This window comes from Salminus brasiliensis, chromosome 6, assembly GCF_030463535.1.
Source record: "Salminus brasiliensis chromosome 6, fSalBra1.hap2, whole genome shotgun sequence".
NCBI classification, from domain to species: domain Eukaryota; kingdom Metazoa; phylum Chordata; class Actinopteri; order Characiformes; family Bryconidae; genus Salminus; species Salminus brasiliensis.
Window position 1 is genome coordinate 39,050,244 of NC_132883.1, and position 24,150 is coordinate 39,074,393.

Genomic DNA, 24,150 nt, shown 5'->3' on the forward strand with positions numbered 1-24,150 from the left:
TCATACCATAATACATTCAACCTGCAACCTTTTGTAGGTCATGACCTATTAAACATTCTTTATTCTAATTTTAGTTTTTAAGGTCTCATGCAGACCTACACACTGGTGTTTCTGCAAACTACAGACAGTGTAGGCAGCCCACAACAGTACACAACAGAAAAGATCTTTTCAGTTTTCTTTTAAAACTCTGGAGCACCCATAGTTGCAGAAAGACCCATGATGTATGACTTTGTAGCCTTAAAATGTATACATAATGAAATGTCCTTTCTGTAAGGGAGTGTCACAATAAAGACATTTTCATTGTTATCATCTTAACTGCCCATAGTTGCAGATGGACCCATAATGTATCTAATGTAGGACTTTCTAACCTACAATGTATAAAGCTAAATAATAGAAAATTAGTGAAAATGTCCTTTCTGTGACTCAATGATGTGATATTGACAGGTACAAAGATATTTTCATTATTTTTCCAAAAATCTGTACAGCTGACTATCCATAGTTTCAGTAAGACCCATGACTAATAATTTTGTAACCTAAATATGTGTAAGTAAAAGAAAAAAACGTGTGCATGTCATGTGTCATGTCATGAGTGTTGTAATAATGACAACTCACTATAAAGACATTTTAACTGTTTTTCAAAAAATCTGGACAGCTAACTCCCCAAGTGCAGAAAAGCCCAGTTATGCCTTTGCTTCCTAGAAACATATAACAGAAAAACACTGAACACATTTCAATACTTTTAAATTTGACATGAATATGAAAGAGTTTTAGAAGCCTTATTAAAAAATTAAAAGTTAATAAAAGTTAATAAAAAAATAGTAAGTTTCCTTTGTTTTTCTGTGAATCCAGATACATTTAGATCAGATTCATCTATGTATTCTTTTGCTCAGAAATATTTTCATTGAAATCCATTTGTTTTGGCTTTGGAAAAAACGTTTTAGGTCATTTTAGGTCATTTTGAAGTAAGGACATAGGCCTATATATGTGACGCAGTCACTCATAAAAAAAGGGTCCTTATTGTGCATTTGACTAAACATGAGGGACATAAATAAAGCCAACACTCGTGCTTCAGGAAACAGAGTAAGTCATACAATTTAAGCAGTTTAGCAACCATTTATACACTTTGACTCTAATAAGGGTTTACTTATGCTAAAAATATTAGCATGTCTTCAAAAATATACTGCCGTAGTTGCAGAAACACCTGCATAAAGCTCTCAAAGCCTTCAGCGGCCTTCAGAATTGCCCTGCGTTTTTCAGCTTTCTCAGATACTATGAGTCTGGTGCAGCTCTCGTTCAGAAATAGGTCACATCTGTCCCGATCCCATATAGGGCACCTTTTAGTACAGGTATCCAACTCTGGCCATATGCCTTCTCCGCCTGCCAGTCTAGGTAGTCTGTTGCTGATGATTACTTTGCATCATCACCCCATTACACTCTAAAACTAACAAACCAAAGAAATAGTTGTTTAGTGGTTCTTTGTCTGGTTAAAGGGTTCTTCACATTTGTGGAAAACAATTTGCAGGTGGTAGGCTATAACAGCTTTTAATAAAGATTTGTGTCACACCAATAAGGGCTCCACTATGTTAGGAGTCAAACTTTAGAGTGTAGGGAAATGAGACTATGCATGTTACTAGTACTGCAAGACTATCTAGGTCAGTGGTTCCCAAGTCCATAGAGTGGGGAACCACTGCAGTTAGTGGTAGTCAGGACTTATGCATTGCATTCACATATACACTCTATAATTAAATGTTCTTTAATTAAAGCAATGGTCCTATATAAAACCATCACAACTTAAAGAACCACTTGAAAGCATGAATACTTCTTCACTATGGTAAACAACCTTCTGTAGATGGGTTTCATAGAACCCTATGCTATAAGGAATCTTACAAATGGTTCCACTTTTGTCGAAGAACCGTTTTTGCTAATAGTGTAGTACGTATAGTATGCTAGTGTAGGACTTGTTTATTAGCTGATAATGTATCTTAAATTACATTATAAGGTAAATATAAGGTGCAGGTGACTATAACTACAGGACTGGAGGTCAGAAAAGCTACTGCAAAAAAAGTGTCAGCAGATCAGTAGACCAAGACCAAGCCTCCACCTGAGTCAGCAGGGATGTTCACTTTAGTACTTCAGAACCGTGCAACAGAACATCCATCATCTATCAGAATAAGAACTGAAGTGTGTTAGACTAGTCCACATTTTTTCTGATGCACTTCGATGATGAAGATAAAACCCCTTGTAGATGTCACAAAGCAAAAGTTGTGGGTTTTTGATTATCTTCAGTGGCCTTCCTAGTCACTGAATCTAAAGCCAGTAGGAGATTCACATCTAAACAGTCTGCAGGAACTATGTTATGCAATCATCTTATCATGAGCCACAATCTTTAAGTAATGTTTGCAACATCTTGTGGAATCCAAGACATGAATAATTGAGGCTGTTCTGAGACCAAAGGGAGGCCCTATTATATTTGTTATTATTTGTTAATAAAAATAATGATACTATTTACCATTGTGTAACTAATGGGTAGGCCTGACAAGACCTGACAAGGGCCAAATTCATTATGGCTAGATTACTCAGTCAGAGCAGCTTCAAAACAGCAAGGCTTTTTGGGTATTCTGGGAAACCTTGGGACCAGGCATTCATATAGGCCTCAATCTGACAAGTGCCACTGACCTAAACATTGTTAAAGACCAAGTACCAAGGACAAGGCCAAGATAATGTACCCTGTCACACTGCACACATCGCTCAAGGATGGTTTGAGGACCATTAAGGTTCAAGTGTTCACGGTGTTGCTCTGTATCACATGTAATAAGGGTATGGATTACAAATTTTGTCCCTCTCAGATGGAGTTGCAGTGGGGGTCGTGGGGGACCTCAACAAGTCGGACACCCTCAACTCGACAGGCTCGGCGGGGGGTCGCAAAAGGGCAGGAGGGGCCAAGAAGCAAATGCAGGCCAATAAGTCCAAACTGCGAGCCCCCAGAGCACTGTGCTGTCTTACCCTCAGCAACCCCATCCGCATGGCCGCCCTCGCCCTTGTGGAATGGAAATATCCTTTATCTAGTGCTGCTTTTTTAAAGGCCTAGCCTAAGAGATTTCCAACATGTGCGCTTAATAAAAGAAAACTCTTCTTTATACAGGGATAGAAACTATGATGAGCATGAAGCTAAGTGTTACAAAACAGTAGGGGGTGTACAGACATAGCTTGGCCAATGCTTAATGTAATAATGTGCCAATACTGATACACATACATTTATAAAATGTACAAACTGAGACTTATCTACCTGTACTACCTTTACAACTACACAACTACACATTTATTTGTAGAGGGTGAGCAGTGAATGTGACATGTCTTGTGTCCATGTGCTTCTTTTGTTACATTGGTTATGGTTCGTGTCTCCATGTCCTGCCCCTTCATTATTTTCCTCACGTGTGTTTAGTTGTCAACACTACTATTTATTTGTGTTTTGTTGTTTTTTCTTTTATTGCCAGTGTATCTACCCTCTTTGCTTTATTTGTTTTTTGGCCAGTATTGTTGTATGCATTTCCTTGTGTGCCTGCTAGCACCTGCATAACAAAAATGCAATTTTGGTGCACTAGCCCAGTGTCAACTAAACGTTCTGCTCTTCTGGAGGTTAGGTGTTCCAAAACATTGAACAGGTGGTGTATGTGGGGTGTGTGTGAAGATTTTGGCAACCATTGTTGACCTTAAAAGCTAATTAGCCCTGAAAAGACTTGACAGTGCTAGCTAGCTGCTATTGGCACCCACCGAATACCTTTTGTTCTAGCTCTTCTCAGTGCTTTCAAACTAGATATCCCAAATATCAGCTTATTTCAGCTCTCAGACTTAGTTGCATTTCTAACACTATTTATGGTCTTCACTTATTTAATAATTATAATAGGCCGGTGATAACATGAACTAAACCTGAATGAAACTTCAGGCTGTTCTTCTGCTTTTCACACTAAAATCCCTCTTTAGTCCTTCATCCTAAACCTTTTTAAATTTACTTTGTTCACTGTAACTGTCTGGCCCTTAACCTCAGCTCTTTAAGCCCTTTGATATATTCATCTTGTTAGCCATCTTTGCTAACTGCGTCGCTCTTGGTGTGTCGAGGCCATTTCCTGAAGATGATTCTAATGCTACCAATCACAATCTGGTAAGTGATTCTAAATGATGCCCTTTTACTCTCCATATGTGTTAAAAAACAAAAAACCTTAGAGTAGCTTCTCCAAGTTCTCTTTTTCAAGTCCTTACTGGTCCTGCTGGCTAAACGTTCCCAAAGCAATGTAGCTCAAAGGCCGTTATTAGGTTAGAGGACCAAGCTATTGATGACAGGCTGTGGGTTCAATCCCCGGGATCAGCAAACTGCCACTGTTGGGCCCTTAAGCAAGGCTCTTCACCCTTCCTGCTCCCCAGGTTCAGCAGCAATGGCTGCCCACTGCTCCAGGCGTATGTGCTTACTGTTACTGTGTGTATTTTTGAAGGGTACTGTGTGTGTTTTTGAAGTGTAAGACATTCAATCTGTGTCTTACACTGATGGTGAATATGTTTGTCCTGTTTTGTCTGTATCAGAGTGAGTACAGTATCAATTAGGGTCCCTGAAGCACAAAAGGTCTCACATGTTATTGGTTGTTGATTTATGTAAAATGTTAATTTCAGTGTTCATTATTTATTATTTTGTGCAGATTTGTTTTTCATTAGTACATATTATATTTATTATTAATTCATTGAGATTGTTCATTATTCATTATTATTAATTCATACCAGTGCCACTTGTGGCCCTCAGTTGTACAAAATATTGAATGTCACTTTAGGATGATCTTTAATTTTTCATAGAACCACTGTCCCGATCTTACACTAAAATTAATCCAAAAAAAAAACAAACTAATCCCAAATACCTACAGATCTTAATCAAGTAAATCCAATATGCATGGACTGGGTTCATATGTAGGCCTACTGATGTTCAAAACTGTCAGTCCAAGGAGGTCCATGCAGTGCACTAATGACATTAGAGAGCGAAAGTGCTCGAACCTCTCAACAGGATCAGAGAACCATCTGTCCTATTTGACACAAGCACATAGCACTTTGCTATGCCTGCTAGGTGTGGTATATTGGAGCTTCCTGTACTTTATGGGCCCTCTAGAACCCTGTGGAGATAAAGTGTGTCCAGTATTTTACTTTGAAAGTCTGTGTCTCACAAGAAAACTCGAGTGGTTCCTTTAAAGGCCTGGACTTTAATAATATTTGGACTTTAATGTAATATCTGACTTTATAGAGTCTAACTTCTGTAGTATTCGACACCTGTTACTGCTTATTGCATAGCATTAGCATCAGAGTATGAGATACAGAGAGCACATAAAGCCTTTAGTGCTACACTATTAGTGACTAGGTCAACAGGGCAAGAAGCTAAGGAGCTTAGCATGTGTAGTGCAGGGTAAAGAGGTACACATAAGGGTGTGTGTGTGAAAGATAAAAAGAACTCAAGCCAAAGATCAAATGTACAGATTAGCGATCTATCCCTTCACCTCAAATGTAGCCTAACATGCACTTCTTGACCAAAGTTTTGTACGGTCCATTTCTTAGAAAGGTACGAAGAAGTTAAATGTATGTTGAATGGTAAATTTGGGGTATTTGAGATCACTTCTCAAACTAATGTGATTTAAGGTAAGTGTATTATGCTAATAAGTTTCTGTTACTTTTTATCACTAACTAGCTAGCTACACTACCCTGCTAGCTCTAAAGAAGCAAACATCATACACCAAACCATTAGTGATCCATTAAATCATTTAAATATTTCTGCATTGTTATCACATTTATATCAACTTATTCTTCCCGAGCAAATATAAGTTGTGATCTTAACACAGCAACATGTCATCTCAAGATAATGACAAAAATAAGTTGTGATCATGAGATAATAGTCTTGTTTTGGTTGGTTCTCTCCTTTCTGCTTCTCTTTCCAATCCATCCTCCTTATTCTATCCAATGCTGCTCACCCCAGGAACAAGTGGAATACGTCTTTCTGGTCATTTTCACCATTGAGACCTTCACAAAGATCCTGGCCTATGGTCTGGTCATGCACCCCAGCGCCTACATCCGCAGCGGGTGGAACTTGCTGGATTTTGTCATCGTCATTGTGGGGTTTGTGTGATGCTCTGGACACGCTTTATCATTATTATGTGTTAAATACGTCGCCCACCTTAGATTAGTTCTATCTCAAAAGTCGGAACAGACAAAACACACCAGCTACACAGTAGCGCCACACTGTCAACAACATTAACAATGACGGTTACATGTAACCGTGTACCGGTGTGTTGTGGGTTTGTTCTGGGTAAAAGCACAATGTTAGAGGGTAAATGAATGTGTTATTTTAATCTATGTGTGTGTTTCTGTCTGCAGGCTCTTCAGTGTGGTAGCAGAGATGGGAGAGGAACATAAACCCGGTGATGCTCATCATGCAGCAGGTAAACCCGGAGGTCTGGACGTTAAAGCCCTCAGAGCCTTCAGAGTACTGCGGCCACTTCGCCTGGTCTCTGGCGTGCCCAGTAAGTGTGTAATTTTTATTATTATTATTTTTATATTATTAACATTAGGTTGTAGGTGTTCAACTTAATGACTTGAAGTTGACATGAAGCTGTGGTGGTTTTGATGTTTTTTTTAACTGTGTGTGTGTGTGTGTGTAGGTCTACAGATTGTGTTGAACTCCATTATGAAGGCTATGGTTCCTCTGCTGCATATTGGTCTGCTTGTCATGTTTGTCATCATCATTTATGCCATCATTGGTCTTGAGCTGTTCATCGGCAGGATGCACAAGACCTGCTTCTATGTAGGCACAGGTGATATTTGCACACTCACACACACAAACACACACACACAAACAATTGCAATTTTTACGTGTGTAATCTCATTTTATGTTCAAATAAAGATTATTAACAGTATTTGTTTATTTATATGGCATTTTAATACAAACTGTTACAGAAAGGACACAAGCACAAAAAAGGGTCTAAATCCTTAAACCAAAAAAAATGTATGGTCAGTGAGCTAAGGGTGAGAAATAATTCATATTCAGGTATAAATAAAATTTGCATGTTTTTGTTATTGACAACTTTATTACTTCTTTTTTTTTTACTTTATCATTTTAATGCATGTATCCATATACATTGGAGTGCCTGTATCCATTGATTGTTGACTGTTAGAGTACAAAGACATGAGCACCTTTATGCAGGACGTATCGTTCTCTAACTGTGTTCTGTAGAGCTGTACGTGGACGACGACCCCACACCGTGTGCGTTTGCGGGTAACGGACGCTTTTGTGTGGGAAACAACACTGAGTGCAGAGGAGGTTGGGAAGGTCCTAACGGTGGCATTACCAACTTCGACAACATCTTCTTCGCCATGCTCACTGTCTTCCAGTGCATCACTATGGAGGGGTGGACTGACGTGCTGTACTGGGTACGGGACCTCTGTTTACCCTCACTCTCTCTGCTGGTGCAGCACTGTGGTTGTCAATTTGTATTTAAAGTCATATCAATTTGACTCCCCTCTTACCACAAATATACTCCCAAAAATGTCATACACTCTCTCTTCAGATGAACGATGCTATTGGCTTGGAGCTGCCCTGGATTTACTTTGTGTCCCTGGTCATCTTTGGCTCCTTCTTTGTCCTGAACCTTGTATTGGGTGTGCTGAGCGGGTGAGAGCCTTCACTGCACTTGTCTATTCAGCAGAAGACCAAAAAGATTGTAGTTGTGCAGCGGACAATGCAAAAATGATCTAGTTAATTTAAAGTAAAATAATAAGTAAAATAATTACGTAATATTCTGACCTCAATTCTGACCTGATGACCTGATATATCAACTATATACTAAAGGTGTCAGGGAATGCATTTATTGTTTTTATACTTAGTTCTTTGATGTATAAATAGTTAATATGTGACTATGGTTGAGGCAAAAATGCTTGCTCAATTATAACCCTGTTAATTTGGTTATTTTTGGGGTTTTTTTCTTTTTTTTGTTACAATGGGTCACTGAGATGACTCACAGAAGCCTCATAGGAATGTGTGTGTATGTGTATGTGCCCAGTGAGTTCTCTAAGGAAAGAGAGAAGGCTGTGTGTCGTGGAGAGCTGCAGAAGGCTCAGGAGAAGCAGCAGATGGAGCAGGACATGGTGGGCTACATGGACTGGCTCATTGAGGCTGAGGACATGGACGAAGACGGCAATAAACGTGAGACGGTTTGACAGTTTCTTTTCCCCTTACCCAGTTTCTTATACCCAGTCATTCAAGACATGAGGCTAATGTAGCTAACAGGTAATAGAAGCTTATGGTCACCCTTTAGCACCTGGAAAGCTGTATGCCTCCAGCCAGACTTTTGTCCACACTGGAGTGTGTCTCACTTTACTAACTGCATTTTGGGTTGAAGGTGCTGTGGTGGCGAAGAAAAAGATGATGAAGAAATACGGCTGGTATAAACACAGTGAAGATGGAGGTATTGTGAAAGTGTTTCTTTATTTGCTACTTTATTGATGTGGAAAGCTGTGTACATGATTTTACAGATCTACACTAGTTTAGCACCACGAAACTTAAGGGTGATATTAAAAAATATTCTATATATATGTATTAATTTCGACACACAGGCAAAATAAACCAGTGGGAGATTTTAAAAACTTTCATACTTAGCCCAGTGATTTCTAGGCACTATTTGCAGCATTCAAACCAGTTAATCAGGACTAATTACTTTATATGCAATTAATTTAATTTAATACTTAAAACTTTTTAAAGTGAAGGTACTTCTCACAAAACCAAATTGTTGTTATAGTTAATAGTAAAAATGAAGCAATACATAAATAATTACAAACTTTTTCAAAAGAAAAGTTGATAAGTGTGTTTAGCATATTGTGTATCACGATAGCAAAAATGAATCACATTACGATAAAATATTATTGTTATTGGGCATGTTATTGTTATTGTTAATGTTGTTACCCTCCTCCAGGTGCGGCAACCCTTTAGGAAAGCATAATAATTCGATTTCTGTTATTATGCACTTTTGCCTAATTGAAAATGCATTTTACTGTGTTTGTAACCCTACATAAATAAATATGATATTTTTCTGCTTAACCAGGTGATTATTATACTGTATCTGCATTGTCAGATGCTTAAAAAATATTGTCTATCTGCATCGGCCCCCAGTTATCCCAACTTATATATAAGAGCAATCAGATACAAATCATTATTCACATTATTCACTCAAATAACCCACAAACCTGTCTGTAGACTGCCAGTGATTAACTCTTTTAGTAAATCTGCCCCTGTCTGTCTGTTGGAGTAACAGAACCTTTTAAACGACCATGTTGGACACAATCTTTCCACAGAATCGGATTCTGACTCAGAGTTTGAGGCTTTCCTGGATGATGACAATGGCTGCTGCGCCTCTATACAGTAATGTTACACAATTATCTTATTGTTTTATACTATTTTTTATTATTCAGTGCACAACATGATCACTGAAATCACTGTTTAAAAGATTGAAATCAATGTTTTTTTCACTCTATTCATGTGCTACCCCAATTATTTCAAACAATTAGTAGAAAAAAGGGCTGTCAGAGTTATTACATTTTGTTTTTTACACTGATAGCACAGTGATGATGCAGTCTTATGCAAATGTTTAACCAAAAAACAAGTAGTAAACACAGCCTCTGTAACTAATGAAACATAAAACACAATTTTTTAGAAAAAAATAAGATAAAAATAGCTGCTAATTGTGACAAAAGATAAGATAGTCCTTTATTAGTCCCGCAGTGGGGAAATTCTCAAAAAAAAAAAAAAAAAAGCAGTATATATTGACTTTTAGCATTATTTTTTGGCTTTTATTTATATTTTTCTGTTTTGACCTATTTTATCAGTCCACAGCACAGTTTGCAAACTCACTTCTGTAAATGTTCTATAGCATACTCTGAACGTAAAGGTGCACATATTTGTCACTGTACAGTGTACAGCGAAATGTGTCCTCCACATTTAACCCATCTGGTAGTGAACACACACCCACACACACATGTGTGCCCAACAGTGGCAGCTTGCCGAGCCCGGGAATCGAACCCACAACCCTGTTATCGACAGCCCGGAGCTCTAACCGCTGAGCCACCACTGCACCCTCTATAAGCTAAACCGTCCCGTAGATTGTATTAATTAATACTGTATTAATACTTGATGGTGAAAAAACATTCACAGCTACAACAACTGCGCAGCTTCTTTCATGAAAATAAACATTAGGGTAAAAGCTGGGCAACTGATACAAATGCAGTTGAGATAATTGAGACAAAATAGTGGGATTGGTTGACAGCCCTAATAGAAGGCTATATAGATAATGTGATATGTACAGAGTAATGAACAGAGCAGTAAGTAATTGTAAAATGCTTGTGAAAGCTATAGTCAAGAATGTCAGTAGTAGTAAAAGTAGTAAAATAATAATAGAATGTCAAGAATGAAGTTGCAGTTAAATTAATGTAGAGAATGCATATTTACCAGTATGTTATTGTTCACATACTACTAAAACACTGAATACAGCATCCAAAAATAGATTTTGGTGCCTAATATGTTTGTACATAATTTAACATTGTACATGAAATGATTGAATAAGTCTGTCAAGTGATTTCAAGCTTTTGGACAGTCGTGTGTATTAAGGCTGCACAATAGTGGAGAAAACTGAAATTGCGATGTACATTTCTTCTACATTTTTTCTACATTTTTTGCCAGAATTCCTTATTCAAACATTTGTTTGGTTGATTTTTTTTGTGTTATGTGACATTACATGTCTTACGATGTGACTATTGTGCATGTTCATATTGCGATGATGATGCTGAAAAGATGTATTGCAAAGCCCCAGTGTAGGTTACATATTTCTTTATATATTTGCTGCTGTGCTGTAATAGAGCTGAAGGTTGACTAACATTTGCCCTGTTCTTTCAGGGCAAAGCTGATGGCTATAAGTTTCTGGTAAGTCACACGTATCACCCCTAGGGGTGTAAGCAAATAGTGAAATATCAATGTACCTTATTATTATGTTTTGCAATACTATATCGATTCTCAAAAACACTGTATTGATTTTTAATGAATAGTTTACATGTAAAGGTTGGTGGCAGACAGTGCTTTATTTTTTCTTGCGTTTAAACTCTGACCACTAGATCACTAGTCTTTTACTCAGAGTTTATGTGTATTATGGTGTTTTTATACTATGACAATAGTAATACAGTATTGCAATACATGATCCATGTTGTATTGCCAGGTTCTTGCCAATATACAGCCCTAATCGCCCTGTTTGTTATATGACAATCTCCAAAACTCCCCCCTTCTGTTTTCACTGACTGGTCAACCCCTCTTGTCTTTCAGTGAGCAGCTGTACCACCTGAACCTGGTCATAAGGAAGAACTGTCGCGTGGCAGTGAAGTCCAGCAATTTCTACTGGCTGGTGCTACTGCTGGTATTCCTCAACACTGCTGCGAGCGCCTCCGAGCATTATGGCCAGCCGCAGTGGCTCACTGACATACAAGGTGTGTGTTTAATTTTATACACTGCTTTCTGTAAAAATACACAAAAAATATTAACATCCTTAAACATAAAAACAGTAGTTGTGTCCAACTTCTAGACTGATTTTTTCCCCATACTGTGAGCTACTGAATCTGTGAGCTGTTGTTTTTTCTTTTTTTAGAACGAGCTAACAAGATCCTGCTGGCCTTGTTCACCATGGAGATGCTGATGAAGTTGTACAGCTTCGGCTTCCAGGTCTACTTTATAGCCCTGTTTAATCGCTTTGACTGCTTTGTGGTCTGTGGTGGGATTCTTGAGACTGTGCTGGTGGAGATGGACGTGATCCCACCCATCGGAATCTCTGTGCTGCGCTGCGTCCGCCTGCTCCGAATCTTCAAAGTCACACGGTGAGTCAGTTCTCTCTCTCTCTCTCTCTCTCTCTCTCTCTCTCTCTCTCTCTCTCCCTCTCTGTCCTTCCATGCCTCTCTATCTTTCTTTCTTTCTCTCACTATCCTAGCCTGTCTCTTTGTCTCTTTCTCCCTCTCTCCTTGTCACTCTCTGTCTTTTTTCTTTGTTTCTCTCTATCTTTAGTCTTCCTGTCTGTCCCTCTCCTTGAATGTCTAACTCTCTTTCTGTCTCCCTCTCTTTCTGTCTGTCTCGCATTCTCTGTCAATGTCTCTCTCTCTTACTTTGTATCCTCTTCTGTCTCTTCTGTATCTTCTCTCTCTCTCTCTCTCTCTCTCTCTCTCTCTCTCTCTCTTTCTCTGTCTTCCTCTCTTTCTATCTGTCTCACATTCTCTGTCAATGTCTCTCTCTCTTACTCTCTATATCCTCTTCTGTCTCTTCTGTATCTTCTCTCTCTCTCTCTCTCCCTCTCTCTCTCTCTCTCTCTCTCTCTCTCTCCCTCTCTCTCTCTCTCTCTCTCTCTCTCTCTCTCTCGACTCCAGTCACTGGGCTGCTCTCTCGGATCTGGTCACATCTCTGCTGAACTCGATGAAGGCCATCTGCTCTCTGCTACTCCTTCTCTTCCTCTTCCTCATCATCTTCGCTCTGCTGGGCATGCAGCTATTCGGAGGCAAGTTCAACTTTGATGAGACCCAGATGAAGAGAAGCACCTTCGACACCTTTCCCTCCGCCCTGCTCACCTGCTTCCAGGTAACCACCTCTGTTGCCAGGCCATTACTAATATCACTAGTAGTTGTCCGAGGTACAACAAGCATTACAACTTTGCTGCACTTCAGGGGGTGACTATGAAAAGATAGCAAAGCATTTTCAGGTAGTTGTCTCCTCGGCCCGTGATGTAACTGTAGGTCAGGCTGAAAGAGAGGTCTGAAAGACAGAGAGGACTTTCAGAGAGCTCTGCTTATAGGATTGCAAAACAGGCAAGATGAAGACCAAGAAGATTTAGCACTCTGGAGTGGTGGTGCTCTATTCTACTGTGCAGCGCACACTGCTGTTAAATATACAGTATTTGAATTACTGCTTGAGTGGCAAAGTTTGAGCAGATCTCTGGCTGTAGATTCTGACAGGAGAAGACTGGAACTCAGTGATGTATGATGGTATCATGGCGTATGGCGGGCCTATTTTCCCCAACATGATTGTCTGCGTCTACTTCGTCATTCTCTTCGTCTGCGGCAACTGTATCCTTACTGTAACTGTAAAGTGATTCTGCGCACCTCCCTGTAACAAGGATCAAGTCTTTTCTTCTCCAGTTTACATTTTCAAGGTTTGTTTTGCTTTGTTTTTTGGCTTTTTTGTAGGTGGGAGTAGACGGTATATTGGTATATGTGTTACAATTCTCTTTTTTTACAATATATATATATATATGCTCATGACATGTATGTACCGGAAAAACATCATTAATTAAACAAAACTGTTTAATTGTTCATTCAATTATCCCTTAAAGTACCAGTAAACAAGCAGAATCAGGTGTACTATGGCTTAATTGGAATAAAACATGCAGAGCACTTGTTCATAATAATCATTATAAATATGCTTTATAAATAATCTTCAAATCCTGCTCTCAACAATCAGCAGCCATGTGCTCCTGTAAGCAGCTGCTGAGCCCTCAGAAAACTAAAATAATTGATGCCCACAAAGCAGTAGAAGACTTTAAAAAAAGAGCAAAGCATTTTTACTGTTTCTTTGGTTTGATGGGGGTCAAGTTGAGGTCTGGAAGAAAACTTTCAAAGAAAACTGCTCAAAGAAAACACTACAGGACTTTGTGTCCTAAATATCAACCATGCATGATATGGCACTAGATAAAACTGACCAGTAGTTTTTGAGTCATGCCCTTGACTTGCACTGTTGCCAAGACATCCTGCTGAATGTCTTCTTGGCTATTGCTGTGGATAACTTGGCTGGAAGTGGCAGCAAAAAGAAAAAGGAGTAAGTGCCATATTGCATCAGTCTGTAATAATAATGTATTAATTATGTGAATAAAGCATAATCTACCTCAAATCACACCACATAGAAAGTCATTCGAACTGTTTGTATACAGCTGTAATTAGAAATAAAATTTTAATTAATATTAAATGTTATTTTCATTCATTACTTTGAAATCAAATGGTCAAAATAATTGTGTTCATTATTAATTATATAAATGACTCAATAGTCAAGTCAAGTGGGTTTTATATACAGAGTACACAGTGAAACAAAACAATGTTCCTCCAGGACCATGGTGCAACATAGACATAGTGCAACATAAATATAGTGCAACGTAGACATAGTTGTTCATACTACTGCCAGTAGTTGTTCACACTACTGTGTGATATTTAGACAATGGTACAATGAATAAACTTGATCTATTTTAAAGAGAAGTGAAAACAGAAGACGAAGAGTGGGAGGATGAAGAGGACAGGGAAGAAGATGAAGTTGGAGTAAGTCCTTTAATCCTTCTGTTAGGTTTCTGTGTTATCTGTCTTCAGGTTGGCCTTATGCAGAACTATTAGAAATCAACCATGTGTACACAAATCCTTATTGGGTATTTAGTGCCTTATTTAGGTGTAGTTTCATGACTCACATAGTGCACTACACAGGGAATAAGGAGTCATTTAAGAATGAGATGATGTATCTATCTCTCTTTTACTGCTGTCAGCTTTAGACAGGTCATGTCTTTCTAATTTCTGTCTTTCTAATTTCTGTCTTTTTAATTTTCTTCTGTCTAGAATGAGGCAGATGACTGGGAGGAAAATGAGGAGCTGAGAGCGATCGAGGGGCTTGAGGGTAAATTGAGTCAGGCTGTAGTTTGTGAGGGACTGTAGTTGTAGGTTATTGTTGGCCCCTGCCGGTCAAGGGGATCAAACCGGTCACCTTCTGGTCACCGATGCCTAGTTCTCTATGGTTTAGGCCATAGCTGCCCCTGTGCCCCTAAATATACACAGCTTTTTGCTTTAGCCCAAACTTCCAGTGACTCTTTGCTAAGTTGCCACAAGTTGGCATCACTCAAACCATGTCAAACCCAAAACTCATTTAATAAACCAAAAATCTTTAGATCGTATCCTTGCCTTGCACCCAGTGATTCTGGGTGGGCTCTGGACCCACCATATCCTTGACCAGTAAAAAACAGATAAGAAGATTTATCTCAAGATGCACATTAAATATTAAAAATGTTAATTTATTTATAATCTTATGTCATATTTTTTCTTTGCACCCTTAAGGTAGTGTTCCAATGAAAGTGGAAAGTTTTCAACCCAAGGAGAAAATCATCCCAATTCCTGACGGCAGCTCCTTCTTTATTCTTGGCAAGAAAAACTGGTAAGTTATTAAACCTTCATGTATTTAATACAACAACCAATAAGTTTATTATCGCTGACCTCAGATGTGACCCTTGCCCCTGTATCTTGTGTGTCCAGCCTCCGGGTGGCCTGCCACAACCTCATTTACCATCCTTACTTCACCAACTTCATCCTCGTCTTCATCATCTTCAGTAGCTTCTCTCTGGCTGCAGAGGACCCCATCAAAACTCATTCTGTCCGGAATGTTGTAAGTCAGCAAGGGCTTATGCAAGAGGCTTATACAAGACCCGTAACTATTATTGCTTTCCTGTATTTCTTATTGGCCAGTGTTGACCAAAGAAGGATGGTTGAAACTGGACAGCTCAATAATAAATACAAGAAAGCATTAATAGTAACAGGACGGAAACAAAAGTAAAACAATGGCAGAAGAAAAGTAAATAATGGCGAAATATGACTAAGAGCAAGCCATGGGTTATGTAGAGAGAATGAGAATGGCAGTTAGTATTCAGTATGAATGCGGAGAGAGAGAGGAGAAGAAACTGGTGTCTATACCAGTGAAACATGCTGAATTTATGAATAGATCAGACCTTGAGATATAAAGAAATGATAGAAACCAGGGGTCTTGAAGTCTAAAACCCAAATATAGCCATTATGTTTACTATTCAAAACCAACTAATGATGTTAATAGTGGTAAAAATGTACATTTTGAACGTCACATTACCCTTAAATACATCTTAACAATGGAATTATGCAGAATTCAGTGGGGAAAAATGGTGGAATTCCCTAAAAAACACCACTGTTTCCATAATTTTATTCTGTGCACTTATGTTATACAGTGTCAGAAAGCGCTGCAGCAAGTCAGTTTGACGTATTGTTCTGTCTGCGTCTAGATGCTGGGCTATGCTGATTACGTCTTCACTACTGTCTTCACCATTGAGATCATACTGAAGGTAAATGTTCTGACTAAACACACAGTCAGTGTTTGTACTTTTGTGTGAACAGTTTATGGTGTATATTTTTGTGTATCATTGTAGATCACACTGTTTAGACTGTGAAACTCTATGTTCTTGAAAATATTGGCTGTAATATTGATGTACTTACAGTAGTGTTTTCTGTTTGTGTGTGTGACTGTAGATGACAGTATACGGAGCTTTCCTTCATCCTGGCTCTTTCTGCAGAAACGCTTTCAATCTATTGGATCTACTGGTCGTCAGTGTGTCTCTAATTTCTTTCTTTCTGCAGTGAGTGTTACGCATTCATTCATTCTGCCCAGCCATTCAGCACCAGGAAAACTACCTATTAATTTAGCATCAGTATGTCATCACGGTTGTGCAACAAGTTTTAGATTTCCAAAATAGCAACTGAATGCACAATTAATGGACCAATAGAGAACGCTTTAGAATGACCCTCCTAGATAAATAAGGTATTGCAACGTGCAACGTAATAAGATAATAACGTAATAACGTATTAAAATGAATAAATGAACTATTAAATGAATATGTATATATATATATATATATATATATATATATATATATATATATATATATATATATATATAATAGTAATAATAAAAATAATTCATACATATATTCAAAATAATGCAGTAGTATATCCATTTGAACCTTAAATCAGCATTGGTGTATGCATCCATCTATTCATTCATTTATCCATTCATCCACCCCTTCATCCATCTATCCACCTGCCCATTAATCCACCCATCAATTCATCCAACTACTCACCCATCCAAGTATACCTTTATCTACCTATCCATCCATCCAACCAGCTGTCCATCTAGTTATCCATTCATTACTACATATATCCATCTGCCAATTCATCCATCCATCCAATTAGTGTGTGCATCAATCCCAACCTTACACCTACCCATTTTTCTGAAATGAGTAGTTTCACAGTCAGTACACTTCTGTAATCTTGACCCACGGTAATCCTTTGCTGCTTTCTTATTCAAGTTCAAGTGCTATCTCTGTGGTGAAGATTCTGAGAGTGCTTCGAGTGCTCAGGCCTCTGAGAGCCATCAACCGAGCAAAAGGACTTAAGGTAAAATCACAGATAACTGACCGCTGGTCCGTCCTATATCAGTCTTTTCTCACACTATTCTTCTCTAACCTCAAATACAGCTAATTGGCTAAGACATGCTGTTTCTGCTCTCAGAGTGTGATCCAGTGCGTGTTTGTGGCTATCCGCACCATTGGCAACATCCTCATCGTCACCACTCTTCTGCAGTTCATGTTTGCCTGTATCGGGGTGCAGCTTTTTAAGGTAATGTTAATATCTCACAATAGAGTTACATTTACAAAGCAAAATGTGCAGCACGCTAGAGCAGGTCTGATGTTGCTGCTGTTTGCTGTTGCAGGGCCGTTTCTATCGGTGCACAGATGAGGCAAAACACACACCTGATGAGTGCAAGTATGTGTGTGTTCATACTGGTTATGTTATCAATGACCAAATAGTAGTTTATTTATTTTATAGAATTTAACTATACATACCTACTTGTAATACATATAGGGACTATAACAACTTTCCACTAAAACTGTAGACGGAATCAACATGATTGGAAATGAAACATGTTGTACATTCCTAAAACTGTGTGTGTGTGTGCAGGGGTACATTTGTGGTGTATAAGGACGGCGATATGAATCACCCCATGGTAAAGGAGAGGTTTTGGGTGAACAGTGATTTTAACTTTGATAATGTGCTGATGGGCATGTTGGCGCTCTTCACCGTCTCCACGTTTGAAGGCTGGCCACAGTGAGTACATTAGAAACCTATGTAAGAATGCCTCAGTGCACCAAATTGCTATATTGATATAGATATAGCATTCATAAGGCAACACAGGACCTACGCAAGCCTTTAATGACAAATGACTTAAACTCATTGACTTAAACATTTACAGTGGTTTATTAAAAAATCAGGAGCAGTTGAATCAAAACAAGACAAAGCAGCCTTTATGACAACTGACACATGTTGGAATAAGCCTTTCTAAATGTTTGTAAAGGCTTATGTAGTTTTATGTAGCCTAGTTTTAATCCTGCATTTGCCACACATACTGTACATTAAGGTGCCCTGGAATAGAAAATTGTGTTTTCCTTGGCGTAGTTGAATGCTAGGCTAAATGCTAACCTAGCCAACTGGCTATAAACACTTTAGCTAGCTAACCACACCGAGAGGACACAGAGAGCAACAGCAACACTTTCCATTAAGGCAATGGACACATTCTTGTAAGAGCACTAAGCTGGGCTAAGTAATGGTATACAGCTTCTGTGAGCATTAAACTAGCCAATAATATCAGAGCTTATCTTCTCTTCCACAAGACAACCATAAAAGGAAAAACAGTGTGTTTCATTCTAAAGCAAAGTAACAGGGTGGTAAATAGGCCTGTGAAACCGCATCTGCGCATTTTCACCCCAACCAAAGTCACATACTTACTATTTATACACAAACAACAATTTTAAAAAAATGCTAAATAAATGCATTCTAGGGCACTATTAATATTTTTGTTAATATCTGACATTTAAAGATTGATGCAGTGTATCAGTGTGCTGATGTATTTCCCAAATACCTTTAGTTAAATTAAATCCTTGTGAGGTCAGAGGTTTACGCTTCATGAAAGCAACTTATAACTCTACTCACCTGCAGGCTCCTGTATAAAGCTGTTGATGCCAATGCTGAAAACAGAGGCCCTATCTACAACTACCGTGTTGAGATCTCCATCTTCTTCATCATCTACATCATCATCATTGCCTTTTTCATGATGAACATCTTCGTGGGCTTCGTCATCATCACATTCCGCGAACAGGGAGAGGCCGAGTTCAAAAACTGCGAGCTGAACAAAAATCAAGTCAGTATCAATTAATATACATTATATATATTATATATTATATATACAGTGAGTCCAAGAAGTATTTGATCCCTTGCTGATTTTCTTTGTTTGCCCACTAATAAAGACACTATCCTTCTGCACTTTTAATGGTAGATATATTCTAACATGGAGAGACAGAATATCAAGACAAAAATCCAGAATATAATTTTAAAGAATATATTTTAATTAATTTGTATTTCAATGAGGAAAATAAGTATTTGATCCCTCTTGCCAAACACACTCAATACTTAGTGGCAAAGCCTTTGTTTGCAAGCACAGCGGTGAGACGTTTGTTGTAGTTAACCACAAGTTTAGCACACACACCAGGGGGAATTTTGGCCCACTCTTCTTTGCAGATCCTCTCTAAATCATGAAGGTTGGTGGGCTGTCGCTTGGCAACTCTGACCTTCAGCTCCCTCCATAGATTTTCGATCGGATTGAGGTCTGGCGACTGGCTGGGCCACTCCATGACCTTAATGTGATTTTTCTTGAGCCAATCCTTTGTTGCCTTTGCTGTATGTTTAGGGTCGTTATCATGTTGGAAGACCCAACCACGGCCCATTTTCAGATCCCTGGCAGAGGGGAGGAGGTTGTCCCTCAGGATTGTGCGGTACATGGCTCCATCCATCTTCCCAGTGATGCGGTGAAGTAGCCCTGTACCCTTGGCAGAGAAACACCCCCAAAACATTATGCTTCCACCTCCATGCTTGACGGTGGGCACAGTGTTCTTGGGGTCATAGGCAGCATTTTTCTTCCTCCACACATGGCGGGTGGAGTTGAGGCCAAAAAGTTCAATTTTGGTCTCGTCTGACCACAAAACCTTCTCCCAATAACTTGGTTCATCTTTCAAATGATCATTGGCATACTTGAGGCGCGCCTCCACATGTGCTCTCTTCAGCAGGGGTACCTTTCGGGCACTGCAGGATGTGAATCCATTGTTGCGCAAAGTGTTGCCAATTGTTTCCTTGCAAACTGTGGTCCCAGCTGCCTTCAGGTCATTTGCTAACTCCTGCCGAGTGGTTGCAGGACGATTTCTGACTGTTCTCAGCATCATTGCCACCCCACGAGGCGAAATCTTCTTTGGAGCACCGGGCCGAGGTCTGTTGATTGTCATGTTATACTCTTTAAACTTTCTGATAATTGCACCAATAGTTGTTACTTTCACATCCAACACCTTACTAATCTTTTTGTAGCCCATTCCAGCTTTGTGAAGGTCAACAATTCTGACTCTGAGGTCCTGTGACAGCTCTTTGGTTTTACCCATGTTGGAGACTTGAAATCTGTGTGATCTGTCTGATTCTGTGGACAGGTGTTTTTCACACAAGTGATTAGTGAGAACAGGTGGCTTCAGGTCAGGTAACAAGTTGATTGGGAGTGTCTAACTGGTCTGTAAAAGCCAGAACTGCTAATGAATACTAAGGGATCAAATACTTATTTCACTCCATGAAATACAAATCAATTAATATATATTCCTTAGATTTATTTTCTGGATTTTCTTTTTAATATTCTGTCTCTCCATGTAAGAATACATCTACCATTAAAAGTATAGAATGATCATGTCTTTATTAGTGGGCCAACGAAGAAAATCAGCAAGGGATCAAATACTTCTTGGACTCACTGTATATATAAACAAACACATTTATACATGTGTGTATGTGTATGTATATGCATATATGTATATATTATATACTTTCTCTTACTCTTTCATCTTCAGAGGCAGTGTGTGTATTACGCTCTGAAAGCCCAACCTATTACGATCTACATACCAAAAAATCCATCACAGTTAAAGTTCTGGAGGATCATCAACTCTTCTCAGTTTGAGTACATCATGTTTGTTCTCATTCTGCTCAACACACTCACACTGGCTGTACAGGTATGTAGGATACATATGCACACACACACACACTTTGCTCATTCACTCACTTGCACAATATTTAGTACCATTGAACTGATTGAATGCATTGTTTCCAGAAATCCATAACATGCATAAGCATTAAATATTGAACAGCTTACACCAATATTACATAATTTAAATAAGAGGCCTACATCCAAAATGATAGATATTTGTGTTGGCATCATTCCCAAGTATTGTAACTTAAAAGGCTGAAGCCTAGTTAAGAACACCATGTATCAGTTTTATATATTTCTACTTTGTGCAGATTTTTACAAAGATTTAAGAACTCACTGTATATTTACTTTTGTTAAGTAATATTTTATCACATTATTAATTTAACTGCTACCCACACTAAAGATTTCAATTATTTACATATTCAGTCCGTTTCTTTCTGCTATTACATCTGAATGTGTTAATGTCTTTGCCCCAACAGCATTATGAGCAATCCAAGCTATTTAACTTTGTCATGGACATCCTGAACATGATCTTCACCACACTGTTCACCATTGAGATGATCATAAAGCTGCTCGCTCTGAGGCCATACGTAAGACAGACTTCACTTGGTATTTTTTTTTATTAAGACTTTAAATGCCTGTTTAATGCAGCCTGCATTCTTGATTTGTAGGTACAGTATAATATAGTAAGCATGTAGTAGAGATGTACCAGTATGATGCTTTTTTGTATATATTGGTTTGTAGCTAAAGCAGGTAGATTGGGGCTCTATAAAGCTCAGGTATTTTAATCAAAACCTGAACATTTAAACACGATTTTGTGAAAATCCTAACTTTTATGTATAGGATAATTGTTTGAAATTGTTATACCCCTGATATGCTGGTATGTTAGTGTTTTTTCTCTTTTTTTCTGATTTGTGGTGCAGCACTATTTCATAGATGCCTGGAATTCCTTTGATGCTTTGATAGTGGTGGGGAGTTTGGTGGACATCATGATTGCAGAGTTTAGTGTGAGTATTTCAGCATGCACACTCTATACATTTATATACCTCACAATTTCTTAATGTAAGTTAACATAAATACAGTAAATAACATAAATGCAGTAGCCAGCTACTACTTTTTAATGTAATATATTTAAAATTTTAAGACCCTACATAATCAGTTTCTCTGGTATTACTATCTATAGGCAATGTATTAACATTTACGTAAATTAACATTTACGTTGTATTTCATAAACCATAGACATTTCCCCTAAATTCCAAATAAAAATATTGCTATTTAGAGATTTTTTTATTTGCAGAAATGGCAACTGCTCAAAAACTACTGCTCGTATAATGCAAAGAAATTATTATAATGATTATAATGCAAAGAAGTTATTATTCAAATTGAAACAACACTGTACTAATATTTGAACTTTGAGAGCATTCAAAAATCACTATGGTGAAATAACCTTGACTGACAGATTTCATGTCTTGGCAGGCTCTCCACTAGTCTTACACATTGCTGTTGGGTGACTTTATGCCATTCATAGTGTGCAACTCAGCTTTGTTTGATGAAATGCCTGGAATAGAATGGATGTCATACACATAGAGATGCAAATTTAAGAAAATATATTGAATGTTCTCTTTCATTTTCAGTTTTTTTAGGTCAAAGCATGAGCCACATTATTCCCTATTTATCTCTTACATCCAATTAGTGTAGCCTGCCCCCCTTTTCATCTGTTTTCTTTCTCTCCTTCTTGTTTTGGGATTGTTCTATCCCTCTTTCAGGGTGGAGGAGGTCATGGAGAGGTAAGTGCATGCCATGTGACAAATTTGTTTGCCATCAAAGCTGTGTAAAAGGCCAATTTAATGGAAATATACTCACTGTTTTCAAATAAGAGTCTAATAATAAGATCTTAAACACTGTAAAATCTACAAACACATGTCAGTCCAGACTGTGATGTTATATAAATAGTATTAATGTGGCTGTATTGTCTGTGACAACACAATCGGCATCAGCCGGTACTTAGCAAAAAGACACTCAGGACATAGGGCAGAAGGACCCTTCAGGACATTCCTGTAGGGGTGTATTCCTGTATGTTAATGAAACACTCCCTGTTTGTCTCATTACACCTCGTCTCTTTCACAGGCGAAGGGCGAAGGAGAGGGTTCCAAAGTGTCCATCACTTTCTTCCGTCTCTTCCGAGTCATGCGATTGGTCAAGTTGCTCAGCAAAGGGGAAGGCATTCGCACTCTTCTCTGGACCTTTGTTAAATCCTTACAGGTCAGTTGGACAGAATATAAAATGCTCTCCAAAAGTCCACCTCTTTACAGTTGTACATTTATAATGCCACCAGCAGAATATGGATCAGTGCACTTCTTAGTACCTAGTATATTAGTATATTCATTCAGTATAGTCATTTTTATCATTTCATTTCTCTCCCCCCCGCCCCCTTCCCCCTCCAGGCCTTACCTTATGTCGGCCTTCTTATTGCAATGATCTTCTTCATTTATGGTGTAATTGGGATGCAGGTCAGCTCATCTTTGTTATCTCCTTTTTGTCTTGTTTTCAATCACCTTCCATTATTCTGTATTTAACACAACATTCCTCTGCTTGAATAACAGACATTTGGGAAGATTGCTATTGATGACAGCACAGAGCTTAATCGGAACAACAACTTCCAGACCTTTTTCATGGCAGTGCTGCTGCTTTTCAGGTGAGAATGAGCTGCGTGGTTGAAAATTGGATCTAACTTTGTTTAGCTTTTGGAATTTGCTACATTCAAATCATGTGATAATTTTTTCATTTTCTGATATAAATGTGCTCATGAAATTCATTTAGTCAGTCAATTCTGAAGTATGAAGTGTGTAATCATGTAACATTTGTTAGAAATACTCTAAATGCTCTAGTTTTTCATGTTTTTTATTAAAATAATCAAATCACTTTTCACTGTTGTTCTGTGATTAGATTAACTAAGCCACTATTGGCTCTCAGGGTGTGAAATGTTGGGAATCAATGTTGAGCTGCTAGGGAGCAATGAGGGCTGAAGAGTAAGGTGGGGAGAACCTCCTGCTGTAAAAAGCTTAGCTTTACTAAGGCAGTTGTGCTAAAAGGACACGGACAGGACTGCAGGACTGAAGCATACTTCAACACAACTTAAACACAATCAAAATCTACTGAATCTG

At 38.4% G+C, this 24,150-nt stretch overlaps 1 protein-coding gene across 1 annotated transcript in view; it reads left to right on the forward strand.

Annotated features, from left to right (window-relative positions):
* Positions 1–2,935: 2,935 nt before the first annotated feature.
* cacna1fa (calcium channel, voltage-dependent, L type, alpha 1F subunit a) overlaps positions 2,936–24,150 on the forward strand; it is a 31,901-nt gene continuing 10,686 nt past the window's right edge. Inside the window, exons 1-34 of the mRNA XM_072682342.1 lie at positions 2,936–3,049; positions 4,052–4,159; positions 6,002–6,141; positions 6,400–6,545; positions 6,684–6,836; positions 7,256–7,452; positions 7,590–7,693; positions 8,082–8,224; positions 8,421–8,486; positions 9,370–9,436; positions 10,964–10,990; positions 11,384–11,544; positions 11,703–11,928; positions 12,469–12,676; positions 13,041–13,161; positions 13,837–13,909; positions 14,337–14,400; positions 14,689–14,746; positions 15,181–15,277; positions 15,376–15,505; positions 16,149–16,208; positions 16,393–16,499; positions 17,229–17,316; positions 17,431–17,538; positions 17,633–17,685; positions 17,881–18,027; positions 18,916–19,117; positions 20,853–21,011; positions 21,466–21,576; positions 21,910–21,993; positions 22,753–22,773; positions 23,114–23,248; positions 23,431–23,496; positions 23,590–23,681. Coding sequence (XP_072538443.1) covers positions 2,951–3,049; positions 4,052–4,159; positions 6,002–6,141; positions 6,400–6,545; positions 6,684–6,836; positions 7,256–7,452; positions 7,590–7,693; positions 8,082–8,224; positions 8,421–8,486; positions 9,370–9,436; positions 10,964–10,990; positions 11,384–11,544; positions 11,703–11,928; positions 12,469–12,676; positions 13,041–13,161; positions 13,837–13,909; positions 14,337–14,400; positions 14,689–14,746; positions 15,181–15,277; positions 15,376–15,505; positions 16,149–16,208; positions 16,393–16,499; positions 17,229–17,316; positions 17,431–17,538; positions 17,633–17,685; positions 17,881–18,027; positions 18,916–19,117; positions 20,853–21,011; positions 21,466–21,576; positions 21,910–21,993; positions 22,753–22,773; positions 23,114–23,248; positions 23,431–23,496; positions 23,590–23,681 — 3,821 coding nt within the window. The 5' untranslated portion in view covers positions 2,936–2,950. The remainder of the gene's footprint in view (positions 3,050–4,051; positions 4,160–6,001; positions 6,142–6,399; positions 6,546–6,683; positions 6,837–7,255; positions 7,453–7,589; positions 7,694–8,081; positions 8,225–8,420; positions 8,487–9,369; positions 9,437–10,963; positions 10,991–11,383; positions 11,545–11,702; positions 11,929–12,468; positions 12,677–13,040; positions 13,162–13,836; positions 13,910–14,336; positions 14,401–14,688; positions 14,747–15,180; positions 15,278–15,375; positions 15,506–16,148; positions 16,209–16,392; positions 16,500–17,228; positions 17,317–17,430; positions 17,539–17,632; positions 17,686–17,880; positions 18,028–18,915; positions 19,118–20,852; positions 21,012–21,465; positions 21,577–21,909; positions 21,994–22,752; positions 22,774–23,113; positions 23,249–23,430; positions 23,497–23,589; positions 23,682–24,150) is intronic.